General features: G+C 40.3%; 1 protein-coding gene across 2 annotated transcripts in view; it reads right to left on the bottom strand.

Moving 5' to 3' along the window:
• Window positions 1-15423, bottom strand: part of ARHGAP15 (Rho GTPase activating protein 15) — a 320901-nt gene that overhangs the window by 16436 nt on the left and 289042 nt on the right. For both annotated transcript variants that reach the window (XM_042041109.1, XM_042041108.1), the window contains exon 14: window positions 6744-6849. In XM_042041109.1, the coding sequence (XP_041897043.1) occupies window positions 6744-6849 (106 nt within the window). The remainder of the gene's footprint in view (window positions 1-6743; window positions 6850-15423) is intronic.

The following is a 15423-nucleotide window of genomic DNA, read 5'->3' on the forward strand; positions in this document are numbered from 1 at the left end:
GGAAAGTGCCTTACCCTCTCCATTCCTCACTTTCTTTATCTACACAACTAGGATAATAAAACTTACTGACCTGAAAAGGAAGTTAGGAGATTTAATTAATGTTTGAAAAGCTTTTTTGAGATTGTTTGATATTGAGTAATGTGGGATGAACAATAGGAGCTCTTGGAAACAGGGCCTCTATCTATCAGGATTTGTGTACTGCACTCAGCACAATGGTGCCGTGCAGCCACAGAGTCAACTGTGTCATAAATATTTAAATTAAAACTATGTTAATTATTTTTATCATTCTGTTATTTGCTGATACACCAGTTCAGTACTTGGTAGCATTGAAGAGTACCGAGTGCAATTATTTGCCTGACTGTTATGAAAATCAGGGTTTATATTTTTAAATACAGTGGTGGAAATAGGAAGTAGATGGAAGCAAGGGGTGAAAATGTGGTTTTAATTACTCATTGTTCTTCTCTTTAAAAGCACTAAGCTGTAAGGTATTCTTTGGGGAAGAACTAAACTTTGTAAACTTTCTTATTCCTCAAAAAGCAGGATTTGGCATGACTGCAAAACACTTGGTAGCAGGTCACCATAACCCCAAAAAGTACAACATCAAAATGCACAAAGATGCTTCTGAGAGACTGGGGTTTTTCTGCCTGTCCTGTGCACACTTGTGCCTGGTGCTCATTTTCTTGTGTCCACTAATTTCCAAAGGGTGAGTTTAGTAGACTGTCATGTGCTCAACAGAGAGAAAAAGGGTTTAATTCTTCCTCTTCCCCCAAAATGAGCCCCGGGAATCTGTGGTAAATGGGATGAGTGTTGGCATTGCTCCAGCTCCTTTGTAAAACTCTTCCATAGCTGAAACTGAGAAAAGCACGTGTGCAAAAGCACATCTCAATATATATTTGCCCTTCTCAAGTTAAGAGATGATTAAATGGTTTCATATAAAACTTAAAATGTCAGTCAGGGATACCTGAGTCTTTTATGTAACTGATCAGTCCACCTACTTACTGCCCTTATGCAAGAGGACATTTCTCCTCCTCACATTTCCAGTAGCTGCTCCCAAAGCTTGTAGGAGCACAGCTAAACTTTTCTCCCTGCTGCTGTCCTGTGGCTGAAAACCAAAAGCTGCTTATGAGTTGCCTGATTATAAAGAAAGGTCTTGATTCAGGAAATAATTTCCACAAATAGTCTTTCTTGTGCCTTCATTTAAAGGCTTCTGCATCTCCCTGAATTTGAGCATTTTTCCTGAGGGAAAACTTAAGGGCTCGTTCCACTTTTTGGGTTGTAGGTCTTCCACAGATCCACTGAGGTTTCCCAAATAGAATTTTTTTAAATACTCCTTCCATTCTGGGGATTGTTTTTAGTTTTAAGTAGCTTTAACCTTTACTATTATTTTTTTTTTCTTAACAGAAAACTTGCACAGTTCTTAGTGTAATCTGTTCTTTTGCTGTGTCAGAAAAGGGTTCTCTTGAGCCTACATTTAATACGTGAGCCTGCCCGAAAACTGCTGATATGACACGTAGTTTAGCAAGTGAAAATCACATATGTTTGCTACATCTTTACTCCACCAACTTTGGAGAAAAAAAAAAAAAAGTTTGCAGACATCCCCTGCTTAGCACTACTACATGCTGTACTTTAACTTCATTTTCTGGTTTTCCCTCGGAATTCTGGGTACTGCTGCTGGACTTGTCATCACATTGTCATTGTGTCCTGGTGTGCAGGCTACTGTGGGCTGCTGGCTTTGCATGGCTTTGCTCATTTTCTTTAATAGGTAGAAACAAGTCTGTTTAGCTGTATAGAGTTTGCAAAAACCTTTGCTCTTCAGAATGTAGCTGCCACAAGTTGTGAGGTTTGAGGTGGGGGGACTGTTCCTCCCCCCCGTTTGTCAAGGTTGGATGTTTTTTCCTGTTCACAAACCTATGAACATGGGGGAAGTTTGGTTGGTTTGTCAAAATAGCTGAAGATGAATACCTATGACTTCTGTTAGATAATATATTAATATCAGTGGGTTTGTCTTAGATAAACAGTTCTACTCTTGATGAGGAGCATATTTCCAGTGAAATCGATGCAAACAATCAGTAAGAATGAAGAATTTGGGCAGAGCAGGAAAGCAATCAGGAAGAAAATCATCATTCTCCCTCTGAAAGGGCAGAAAGCCTGGATGACATCTGAGAATCCCTAGCCATGCTATGTAGAGTATGGGAAAAATGGAGCAAAATAAAGGGAGTTTCTTGGATTCAAAGGTGAATTAAAAGGAATCAGCTCCTGCCCGGACAAGGCAGCCAGATAGGGCACATTAACAGATCCACGTGACAAGAGGCAACTGCAGAGCTCCCCAGACAACCTGCCTGAACTGCCTGCCAAGGAGGCAGATGCTGCTGCTGGAAGAATATCTTCCACAGTTGGGCATCTGGGTTCCGCGCTTTCCACGTAAGGGAGAGGGATGGGAGTGTCGGGCTGGCCCCTGCCTTCCTGTTTAATTATTTCAACATCCCTTTTATAGTTTTGTAAATAACACACATTATCCTGCCTTCGTGCAGGGAAATCAGGAGCAAAGAGAGGGTTCTTCTCTCTAATACATCCCCTTGCAGGGGTGTCCACATGGATGGGTACAGCCAGACTGGAGCTTGGCTGCCCTGTGCTCCAGCCTGGTCAGATGTGACACAGCTCAGGTCTGGGAGTTGCAGAGCTGCCTTGTGGTGGCACGGAGCTCAACCTAATAAGCAGAGCAGGCTGAGATTCATTAATTTAACATTAATAAGCACAGCTTATTAGCTCAGGCACAGTGCTGTATAATGCAGGCACACAGCTTCTGGAGCAGAGCAGCGTCCGCCCTCGCCAGCTCAGAGCGCAGTGCTGAGGACCCAGCCAGGGTGCTCCTCTTCCCTGCTGCATTTTGCATAAGGGAGAAAAGAGAAGTTTTGTGGCCACTGGAGAAGTGGCTGTGCAAATAAAAAATCCCCTCCAGGTTTTTAGATTGTATTGCTGACTTATGCCAAGACTTTAAGTCATTCAAACTTCTCGTGCCTCGGTTTCCCAATGGCTGCGTAACAGCTACCTCAAGGTGCTGTGGTGAAAACAGTTCATAAAATGCTATAAAGAGTGAAATTCTCCCTCTGCCTCACTTGCATTACAGTTGTTTGAGTAAATTACTGGGTACAAATAATGGTTTCTCAGATAGGGATTTGGTTGTGCTTAGCTCATGTTTGTGCAGGGAGTCAAGACAAGGTCTCTGCATTATTTGATGTCCTGTGTGCACCCAAAATATAGGACCAGAAAGGTGCATCAGTTTTATCTGGTACCTGTGATTAGCTCACTTTGTTTGGGAGTAAAAGTCCCATGAGAGTAAGGAAGAGGAAAGAGAAGAGATCTGTGGAACTGGTGTAGGGGACAGCAATACCTAGGCTGTACAAATATTGTCTAATGAGCAAGCAAATATTTCTAAACATGTTCAAGTAGAACAGGCTGTTTTCTGTAGATCTTTATTCAGGAAAATCCCTCCTTAGGTTGGGTTTGTTTCTTTCCTTTGTAAAGTCTATTTGTTTGGTTTTCTCATCTTTGGGAAAAAGCATGAATAGCCTAACAGTAGATGTGCTCAATTATTTTCAGAATGAGTCCTAATAGAACAATTCCTTATGGAATTAGACTGACAAAACCTATGTGACATGTCTGTTCAGCCCAATGTTTTGTCTATTCTGCTTTTAAGTAGAAGAGATTTCATGGAAAGATGAACAGAGACATCAGTGGGTTGTGGTTTTTCCCATCAAACCCAAAAAACTTAAAAGAACAGGTACTGCAGCCCCAAGCTTTGCTTTTAATCCACCTCCTGTGGGCTTCATAGACTGCACTATGACTTCTTGCAGCTTCAGAGAGCTTGGTTTAAGAGAGATATATGGCACGGGTGTTAGTCCCTGCTGCCAGGCCTTTCTCACAGACACTCTCATCACCTGCTTTGTCTGGGTTTCTAAGGAGGACCCTTCTGAAGTGCACTTCTCATTGTTATTTCTGCTTGATCTGGACCTGCTGCTGCAGGCTGGATTGCTGCAGAATGGCTTAGGATAAAGCAAAGGTTGGATTCTCTTGCTGTGTCAGTGAGACAGATGCTCTCACGTGCTGTATAGAAGTCACAGGCTTAAGCAGCCCCATGATTCAGGTCTGTATGGCCCTGTTCTGCCCATCTGACAGGAAAGAAAGGAATAGGAGAAGGGTAGGAGAAAGAGGGGAATGCCATGGAAACAGCATAGCTGCAATCATTCATCTTCTCCCCATCAGAACCCCCTTAAAACCAGTTCAACACAGGGCAAGACCAGCCATCTCTACCAGTAAATATAGCAACTGCAGTAATATGCTGCAAATAAAGCCAGTTTAGTTATTTTTCCAACTAATCAGAAACTTTTGAAACTCCTGTGATTTGCCCTGAGAAAGGCCTGTGATCAAAGGGGACACTGGCACCCCTCTTCTGAAGACTGTCCCTAAAATTAATATAATTCTACATTTTGTAACCTCTGCAAACTAGTCGTGTTTCCTAGACTGATTCAAACAAATGCACATTGCCCATATTTGCATAATATAAGCATCACATCATTACTGAAAATGTAAGTACACTACTTCATTCTTGTTTATGGAACCATGAGGTCATTCAGAGTGACCCCTGCCTTTAACATCCTCAAGTTCAAGAGAACACACGTTTTACTTGTTTGAGGGATTTTTTGTGCTTTCAATATCTATTCTACTGTCGCTTCCATACCAGTGGAGCAAAGCTTATGGAATAGCCCTGTCTTTTCCTGAGGATGTGTTTGAGGCAGAGAAGATGATTGACCTTCTTCAGAGAGACTCAGACAATTACTTCCCTAATGCTCAAACCCCCAAATGGCCCCACCGTCACATCTTCCTGCCTTCCATCACTCTGTGCCACTGTGTTGCCTTGGTGTACCTCAGCATTATGAACTATTGGTATTTTATTTCCCATATTTTAGTGGTTTTATTTTTCCTTTTATTTTCTTTTTCTCCAAAAAGCCACCAGTGTCAGTCCAGTTTTGCCCATTATTCTACATATCCACAGCAGGAAACAATTGCTGTCCCAAATAGATTATGCTCTAAAAAGCCAAGGCAGACAAAGGAAGTATTATCATCATTTTGTAAACAAGGAACCAAGGCACAGGGAGATTAAATGATTTACCCAAGGTCACCCAGAACATCCGGTCAAAGCCAAGAACTGAACCCACGTCTCCTGAGCCTCAATCAAGTGATTTAACTATGAGATCAAAGGCTTATTATGTATACCTGATATCTCTCCCCTAAGACATGGCAACAAAACTTTGTCAGGTTAAGATCAATGCCACACAGAGTGCAGTAAATTTTGTATATGGCATATCTGTGCTGACAGCGTGTACCCACTTCTTGCACTCAGGATCTTCCCAGGAAATAATTTCCCTTATTATTCTTCCATTGACAGTAATAAATTATCGTCCTTCTCTAGATAACCTGCTGAAGGAGAGAATGTGTGCACACAGTACATCAAATGAACACACAGAAAACTGTTTTTCTGCAAGGCCAAACTCAGTCATTTTATGGACTGCTTAAAATCCTTCCATGCTTAATGAAATGGGGACATTCCCACAACTGTATGGACTTCATTTTGCCATTTCAGCTGGAAGCTGCAAAACAAGATAAAGGATCTACATCTCTTACATGCACATGCCAAGAAATGACCACTATAAAGGCATCATTCATTATAAACTCAGAGTGGTCTTTGATTTGGAGCCTTTATCACTCACTCACTGGGGTCAGTAAACCATTCCTGGGATGAAATACTCCTCTGTGCCTTGATGGGGCCCAGATCCTGATGTGCCTTCAGTTTTAGGAGTAGTTTGGCTGAAAAATCACTGTAGAAAATGGCACTGGTAGTGCCAACAGCAAGGAGGAACAGGATCACAGGACCCTGCCCTTCACATATCCCTATCCTGAGGTCTCCCTGGTCATCCTGCATGTCAAACAGCTGCAGTGGGTGCCTGAGTGAGCCATGTGAGCTGTCTATGCTCTTACTGTTAATGCCATGAAGCACAAGAAGAAAACCTGAGGTGAACGTGAGACTCTGGGTTGATTTTTTGGGTTGACATCTCTTGCAAATGCAGCTCAGTGAGTGTGGAAACCACAGGGGAGTGATAAGGGGGAACCTCACAGGGTCATTTTTCTGCCTCTGTGGTATCTCAGCAACATTAGGAGAGCAAAGATGCACTCCCAAATCTCTCCTCAGCATTTCTTAGATGTTCTGTGTTGTCACAAGCTCCTTGTGAGGGACAAGAGCACATTGTGTGTTTTCTTGAGTGAGGTAATTCCTGACCTCAACATAGCACAAGATCAGTACAGGTGGTTGAACAACAGGGATCTCAATGTTGAAAACATGAGCATCCAAAAGGCCACTACTGGAGAGATTCAATCAAACTGGGTGAATTCAATCTGGAATATGTTGCATTTGCCCAATTCAATGCACCTGTAACATGTTAATCCCAATGTTTTTGACTGCATTGGATTGTCCTGCTTTCTACTAGAGGAAAAATTTGGGATTTTGCTTAGACATCCTGATTTCTTGTGCAGGAATAGGATATACATAGATACCATAAATCGTGCTCAGCTTCACCAAAGAATGTAATTATCTTTGGTGCTTTGGGTGACATTTCCAATAGGATTAGGACACCACATACCGATTCCTTTTAAAATTATTGATTCATCAGTACCACGGTTCTACTTACTTCTGTAGGTGTTCAAAAAGGATTTTCATCGTGTCATAGTTGGGTCTAGGGAGCTTCTTTACCAGGCTCCTTATGCATTTGATGCGAGTGGCATTGTCCTGGATTTCTAAGGAAAAAAAAAAGAGAAAATAACCACGTGAGTCCCAAATTAGGACATAACTTTGCACAGTGCTGTAGCTGGTACCTTACAAGAAAAGTCATTGTGAATATGTGGTTAAAACCAGAATATTTCATACCTTCTTTCACCTTAACAGAGAACAAGAGTAGTTTACAAAGATTAAAAATTCTCTGTTAATCTCAAGAAAGCATTTTCTGGTTCACAGAAAAGTATTTTTCTACTTTTAATTTATTTTATTAGATGCTCGACCATCCTCCTTAGATAAAATACCTCCAAGAAGCAAGAGACCCACATCTTAAATGGAACCCTCTTTTGAACTTATGTTTTTCCAATGGTGCAGCTTCTCTGATGGATGAACTTCCCAAGTAATCCTTGTTGTCCTTTTACTCTCATCATTATTAGATCCAGTATATTCATGAATTGCTGTCCCTAACACCCCATCATGTTTGGAAATATGAAAAGATTTGCTATTGTTTTTAGTAGTACTTCCTGGTGAACAATTATTTTGAGAAACCATTCCACTGTAGTTATTTTCTCATACCTGCAACACCCCACAACTGGAATTTCTGCAGGAAAAAAATTTTATTTCAAACTTACAATTAGTAGTAAAGAATTAGTAAAAAAGAATGTAGCTCTAAGGGCTTTAATCTCTCCTTTGAGGTGATGAGAACATTTCTATCCTTTCTGTTAAGGTATACCTTCCTGTTTTACCATGATTCATAGTTTTGTGGGGAAGATTTGGCTGATACTTTCACCGATTTTTCTAAGATGCTGCAACTAAAGCAAAGTCATGTACAACTGTGCTTTCATTTAGGAACAGATTAGATAAGGTACCAGTAGGTCTGACGTAGGGAAAACATCTTGCATGTTACATGCCCTAGATAACCTGAGAACACTTTTCTGATCTTATCATCTATGATTTAATTATCACCTATCATTCTTCATATATGTTCCTCTTTAATATTCATATTACCCTAACACTCAGAGATCTCAATCAGGATTAAATCCCAGTTGCAGTAGGTGCTGCATAAGCATACATGGTGATTAGTGACTTGATTTAAAGGTTTCACCAAAAAAAATTTCAAGCTAAAATTTTCCTGCAATCAAGCTTAATTTAAAAATTAAAATTACTAGGATAATATTCTTCCTCAGCATGTATTGCTAATTCCTGTTGAGTTTAATACTTCATACCTACAGACATAGATGTTTATACTGAAATTGTTTTTAATTTTAACAATCATATAGACATGGAAGACAAAGAGCTCAAAGGAGTCAGTGCAGAGGTATTTTTCAGTAAAAAACCCCCAAGCTTTCTTATGGATTTATTCTGTAGGAAGTCAAGCAACTGACAATAGTGATAATGAAGTTAAACAAAAATGAAGAGCACACTTTCTGTGTATTTCTCTCTTTTTCTGGTTTGACCTTCAAAAACCCTTAACTTCTGAACAGCACAACCTCCTCCAGTCTTGCAGTCATCCCTTGATGTTTTCTGCCACAAGCCAATACTACTGTTCATTTTTGTTCTATGCGTGAACTGTCCAGTGGAAATAGGTCTGAAGCTACAAATGAAAATGATACGAAATTTGCAGGAGTTAATTTATTATAGGAAGGGGGTGCAAATTCTCTGAGCTTTTTATTTGTGCTGCTTGGTGTGCGTAAATAAAATTATAGAATCATTTAGTTTGGAAAAGTCCTCCAAGATCATTGAGTCCAGCCTTTAACACAGCACTGCCAAGTCCAGGACTAAACCATGTCCTCGAGTGCCACATCCACATGGCTTTTAAATCCCTCCAGGGATGGTGACTCAACCACTGCTCTGGACAGCCTGTTCCAATGCTTAGCAATCCCTCTAATGAAGAAATTTTCCCTAATATGCAACTTAAACATCTCCTGGCACTACTTGAGGCCATTTCCTTTCAATCTGTGTCTTGTTACCTGGGAGAAGAGACTGACCTCTACCTTGCTACAACCTCCTGCCAGCTTGTTGCAGAGAGGGACTAAGGTCCCTCCTGGAGTCTCCTTCTCTCCAGCTAAACACATCCAGCTCCCTCAGCTGCTCCTCACCAGACTTGCGCCCCAGACCCTTCCCCAGCTCCATTGTCCTTCTCTGGACACGCTGTGACAAGACATGCTATGATCTCACCAGATCAGTTATATTTATATTGGGGCTGCCTTGTCTCTACTGCAACTTCACAAACAAAGATTCTCAAGTAGTTTAATCTTTAATTCTGGTTTGGGTTGGTTTTTTCTCTGAGAATTCAATGGGCTTGAGTGGAACTAAGACACTGAGGCAGGGACAAGCTCAGTGGAAGGAAGGGCTCACTCTTTGTAGCAGAGTATTTACAAGGAAGTGTTGTACAGTAAGACTTTATCGTGTTCTCTTGATGGAAGTGGTTTTGCTCTGTGTTGATTAACACAGATACCAGATAGGGAACCACATCCCTACACCCTCTGCTGCTTACAGAGGCTGCAATTCCTTGTGAGGTGTATTTGTAAAAGAAATAAAATAACACCCCCCCCCCCCAATATTAATTTATAAGAAAATTATTTATTGAGAGAATGGCAAGGGTAGAAAGCTTTGTTTTAGGGCTTGCTGTACCAAAGTCATCAGTATTGGGACATAGGGATATTTAGGTAGGCAATAAAGCACAAAAACCATAGAAATGTTGCATAAAATTATGCTGTATGTTGGTCTATTTGTTAATTGTTAGTCTATTGTAAAAGAAGAAAAAAACAGGCAACATGTGGTAACTTTAGTCAGCATTTCTGAACTGGGAATGATAAACACCTCTGCCTGGCTCTGGCATTTATCAGTACTGAGATATTATTACCACATAGAATCACAGCATGGTTACTGTTATCATCAGAAAAAAAGAGCCAGCTAATCTTAATGGTTTGTAAAGCCGTTACCTGCACTGGTCTGACATTTATCATGATCATTTTACCACATGAGTCCTACATTGCAAAGGTATTTTATCTGGAAGGGACATCACTATGAATTATTATTTGCAGCTAGGTAGAAAATTGTATGTTGTAGATACCTTTTCTCATTATAAATCACAGTCACATTTCACCATTTCCCACACAAAGCTGCTGAGCCCAGGCTTTTTGCCATAACACTTAGTCTTGCTCCCTTTTATAGTTCCATGAAAATATTGGGTACTCTTTCATTAAAATGGTTGATATCCGTGGGTTTTTTTAAATGCTCTATACACGCTTGATTTTTCTCTAGTATAAAAGAATTTGTTTTTCCACTTGAGAAGCTGAAGAGGATAAACTGTTCATTTTTTTTATTAAAGCTTACTCTCGCTTCAGTTTTTGTGGCTGGGCTTGTCTTTACTCTTGACCTTGTTGATGGAATATTTAACAGATCAGATGCAAGATCTTATGTTTCATTTGCAATACCTATGTATTCGCTTTATTTCTGTAAAGCCTTCAGTTCCACATTCCTAGAAATTTTTCTCTTTCAGATCCCTGAGTAGAAAGACTTTTTAATGAAATTATTTTTTTTTAGGTTTTTTTCTGTACCATGCACAAGTGGAGGGAGGAAATCCTTAAACATGGGTTTTTACAAATAGGTGGGGAAAAGTTATTCCCCTTCTCTGTGCTGCATCATGAAGCCCAGCAGTGCAGGGTGAAAAGGAAGGAAAACACTCTGAACAGCTGTTAAATTCTCCACCTAAGTCTAGTAAAGGAAGCAGAGCAGTTGTGATGGAAGGAAACAATATTGTTTTTAATTATATTATTTTTATTTTAAAAAATTGGTGAAAATCTGAGGGAGAAAAAAAAACCATTTTGGAAAGTTAGACCCTCTTTTCCCCATGAAAATTTTGGAAGGGAAAGTCATCATAATGACATATATAAAATAAAGAATGAGAGGAGAGTTAATCCTTCATGCATTTTTGGGGGGAAATTTTGAGAGACATAGGGGATAATTTCAGCAGATCAGGATACTCTGAAGGGAACCACAGATGGTTTTGCCGTGTAAAAGAATCATAGAAAATATATTTAGAATTTGGGTTACCGTCTTTAAAAATAGGGCTGGCTCCCTTTAACACAGCAAAACCGTGGAGATGCTCTCTTGTTTATATCTAAACGAAGAATGCATTGAAAAAAAACCCCTCTTACTATTATATAAGCCCTTTTGTAAATGAGCTTTGGATAAACATTTGGGCACAGAAGAAAACATGACGTGTCTCTAACATTAACAGTGGCTGGGTAAAAATGAATGAAGAAAGTAACCTTTAGCACTTGTGTCCATAAAGAATACTTAAGCGAATCCCACCGAATCTTTCTTTTAATCATTAATTTTAAATGGACATAGATGTTTACAACAAGCCACTTTGTTTCAGAACAGGAAGTCCAGGGTTTATCTCCAATAGCTCACGTTGGCTAGGAAGGGATGGATGTCTCTAACCTGACATGCATTCATTATTTTGTAAGGTACTGGGGTCTGACCCGTGACCCTCCTCAGACCTGCTGCATTATTCATGTCCGCTTTACTTTGTATAGTTTTACTATAGCACCCATTTCCCTTTTTCCAGGCATTTTGGTGGCTTGTGCATGTTTAATGTTAAATGGCATTTATGCCTCACATTAATGCCTAATTTTATCACAAGCCATGGTTTCTTTTTATGCTTTCAAGCCTCACGGCTGAACTGCTGAAAAAAACCCAGTGATTTATGATCCTGCATAAAATATCAAACTATTGATTGTTGTTGTTGGCTTTTTTAGGCATGGTTTTCCCTGATTTTTTTACAGGCTCTTCTCACCTTGTTCTGTTTTTTTGGATACGATTTCTGCTGTGGTTAAAACGTCACACACTGTTGCTACAGCAAAATCTGCCTGCCAAGAGTTTTTCCAACAATTCGCAACTGATTCGGCTGCCGAGAGAAAGACGGGTCTTGTCTGGGGCTTTTTTTGCTTAGTTTTTGGGTTGTTTATTTCATTCCTTTTATACTTTTTTTAATCAGAATGGGGTGGTTTAGGTGGATTTTCGAGTGCTAATGAAATTGTGAGACTTATGGCGCTGGCTACAGCCAGCCGGAGTGTGGGCAGACGCTCTGTGAGCTTCCCCACTGTGCTGCTGTGCAAGCATCCCTGCTGTTATGTTTGCTATAGTTTTAATGTCTGTGAAAAATTCCTGATGCAACTAAATTATGTTCTGCCCTCTTGTTTGTATAAATAAACACCCGACTTAGCCAATTCATCTTGCTCTTGCCCATTTTAGAAGCTTGCTCTGTCACACAATGCTTAACCCCAGTCCTTGATAGCTGCGGTGTTATCAGGGAATGAAAACTTGCTTAAAAGGGAGTACTCTGTTGGCTTAATTTTTTTTTTTTTTTCCCCAGACACATCAACTGCCCAAAACTCTGCTTTCATTTGGTAAGTCTTCATATTCTGGAAGTCATGCTGGCTAAGATACACAGGTTTTAATGTATTAATATATAAATCACTTATTCATACCACTTTTAATGTCAGGATATTTTAATGTTACTGCATGTAACATAAAAGTCCCAATTTTAATCACTCACAGTACACTGTGGCAATCCTCTATTGCAGATATATTGTAAAATATCTTCTTGGTTTAAAAAAAAATCTATAAGAAGTGTTGAAACTAACGAATATTAGCTATAAAGAAAATAAGCAATTTGCGATCCGAATTGATTTACTTTTTATTCATGCCTCAGAATTAGTTGTCGCAAAAGAAAATGAGAATTGTGCGAAACCGCACTATCTGGGCAATTGATAAATTCATCCTATGTGATATAAAGTGGAATTTGCAATGAATATTCATACAACTTTTGTGATCCACTAGCAAGACCCAAGACAATGAGTTCACAACTCACTCCAATTTAACAAAAATATATGTGGAATTAATGGGAAAAACCAGCATTTAGAAAAGTTAAACTTTAATGTATCAAGCTCCAGGTGCCAGAGTTTGAGGGAAATAACCAATAATAGTCATTTTTTACATATTTGATGGGACTGATTATGCAATGTGCAACTCTAAATGGCTTATAGCACATTGTAGCATGGTTCCATCCCATTGGCTACAGTAGGGTGCAGGCAGATGGATGACAGTGACAAGGAGAGAAGTGCTTTTGCTTAGCCGTGCGTTAAGATGCCATCCAGAAGCTCTGTGCACTGCAGACACTTCATTAGGATGCCAGGATAATGGTAAACTACCACTCAGAGTGACACCCCATTTCCTGCTTACTGAGCTCTCCAACCTCGGCAGATGTCAACAATCTCACAGTGCTACAGAGCAGACCTAACTTTCCAGGCACTTTGACTCCAATTTTTTTCCCTTAACAGTGCCATACATTACATGCAATATGTAACAGCAAGTACCAAACAGAAAACAAAATTTGCCGTCCTAATTATAACAAAGCAGCATCTGACTTAGGTACTGCATGCCCAACGTACATACAACCAGTTAGGCAGCAGCGGAGAGGAATGAACCTTGTCAGTCGATTTTGGGGGTCAATTAGACTTAGGACTTTGCTAAAGGATAGTCTGATCCAGACTGAAATGATTGTGTATCACCTCTAACTTCTACCATGCAAAGGAAAAACATGCCGAGCTCTTTTCCTGGTTTTTCATACACTGCAAGAGCCTCGTGCGGGGTTTTCTGCGCAGAAAGAGCAGACTTGAGCATCTGGACGGGGTGATATTTTCTCTGCAAATGCACAACTCGAGGCTGTAACGTACCTCCCCAACAGCAGTTAAAGCCAGCAGAGAGGCTGCGCTGCGATGCTTGACCTGCGCTCCTTTCCAAACACAAATAGTTGCTCACACTTCCAAAAAAATGTCTTCAAAGGCAGAAACAGCACCCATCCATTAAATTTCTAATTTAATTGAATTTCTTGAACCTATCACTGTGTGATTAAACATGTCTTTAAAATCAAGAATCTTGTTTATTCTCTATATTGATATTTTCCTCCCTCTTTTTTTTTGGCCAAAGAGGTGATTTCAGAGTGGTGCTCTGCCCTACAACAGCAGTGTACCATCACTACTTATTTCTGCTGGGTGAAGTGGTAGAAACATGACAGGAGAACACTGCCAGCAGCTGAAATCCCTGCTCTGCGCTCCTCCACAGCCTTCCCTGCTGAAGATGGGCTTCCATTGGTATCCCTCTGGTCTTCACCCATGATCTCCAGAATTCCATGTCATTGAGGACCCAAGGACGGACAGTGATTTGGGAAAAAACAAAGCTGCAGCAGGGTGGAAGGATGCACAGGGCTGAGGTGGCAAAGAATTTCTCAGATTTCCCCTTATATGAAAATTAGGATGCTGAATAGGAGCTGTCCCAGAACAATCACCAAGTTGGGGCTGTATCACATTTATTCAGCTGTTGTCTGTTTTCCCCAGGCAAAATTCCCACCAAAGATGTCAAATGCACTCTGACTTTCCTCCCTGCACCCTTGGCATTGCCATCAAGAGGAGGGATCAGGCCCCTTGTCCATATGCCAGGAGAGATCCCGGGAAGAGCAAAAACTGGAGATATCTTTTAGGTGTCTAAACTGTAAATTTCTATGCTTAAAAAGAGACTTTTAAAATATGCTGGAAATATTTTTTGCATATTCATTCTGGTATTTTTGCTCTGCTCTGCCTAACCTTTAGTATATTAACCTCTAGCAAAAAAGAAGGAAGCAAGGAAGTTCATTTCTCAGCTGACCCGTATGAAGGGGTTAAAAGGATTCAATATTTTTAGTAATCAAAGAAAAGCGTATATTTTCCTTTTCCTTTTTTTTTTTCTTCTAACATTAAAAAAAAAAGTAAACAGCATCTCCCCAAGGGAGATTTAGATTTGAAGACTGTTCATTATATCATTTGAATAAGACTAGACCTGGCCTTTTGACTTTGAACCACTACCAAATTTCAGGCTGTGAGGAAATTGTTCTACATTTCCTGACAAATTGAGTTAAGCAGACATTAAGTGGGCTTTAAGAAAACAAATGGCCATCTTTATCACAGGTGGACACTGATGGCTTAATGGGGCCTGGGCTGATTGTATCACTTCTAATGGCTTGACGGGAAGCATTAGGGTTTTTGCATAAAGAACTGGCATTGCGAACCCTGCTAACACAGACCTGTCAAGCGTTCTGTATCCCTTTGTGCATGGAAGCAGATGTTTGTATGTATACTATGAACTGGCATTAGAGCAAGCGACAGATGCCTGTATGCATGCCAGGTTTGTGAATTTTTACAGCAGGAGCATGTTCTGAGGAAGTGCAGCCCTGCCCTCTATCATAGGTAATTCCCAGTGGAACTTGCTAAATCCCAGCTATGTTTTCATTATTTGGTTTTCCTAGCAACTGGATGAATGTGTCTGTCCTGAAAATGCGAGCGAGGAGAACGCTACCAAATTCTTACAAATTCGCAGGAGCGAGGCTGGTTTGAAGTTATTATTTTCTGCAATTTCCTTTTGCACCATGTAATCTAACCCAACCTTTCTCAGAGGGGAAAGTGGTATTATGGCTATATAATTAAAACTTGCATTAATGCTAGCCGGTCAACCGTTCTCCTCCCCTCCTCCTTCTCCCCCCACCACCCCAG

Source organism: Corvus kubaryi, unplaced genomic scaffold (assembly GCF_017639235.1).
Source record: "Corvus kubaryi isolate FWS band 111438036 unplaced genomic scaffold, C.kubaryi_AGA036_p1.0 37396, whole genome shotgun sequence".
In the NCBI taxonomy this organism is placed as follows: Eukaryota; Metazoa; Chordata; class Aves; order Passeriformes; family Corvidae; genus Corvus; species Corvus kubaryi.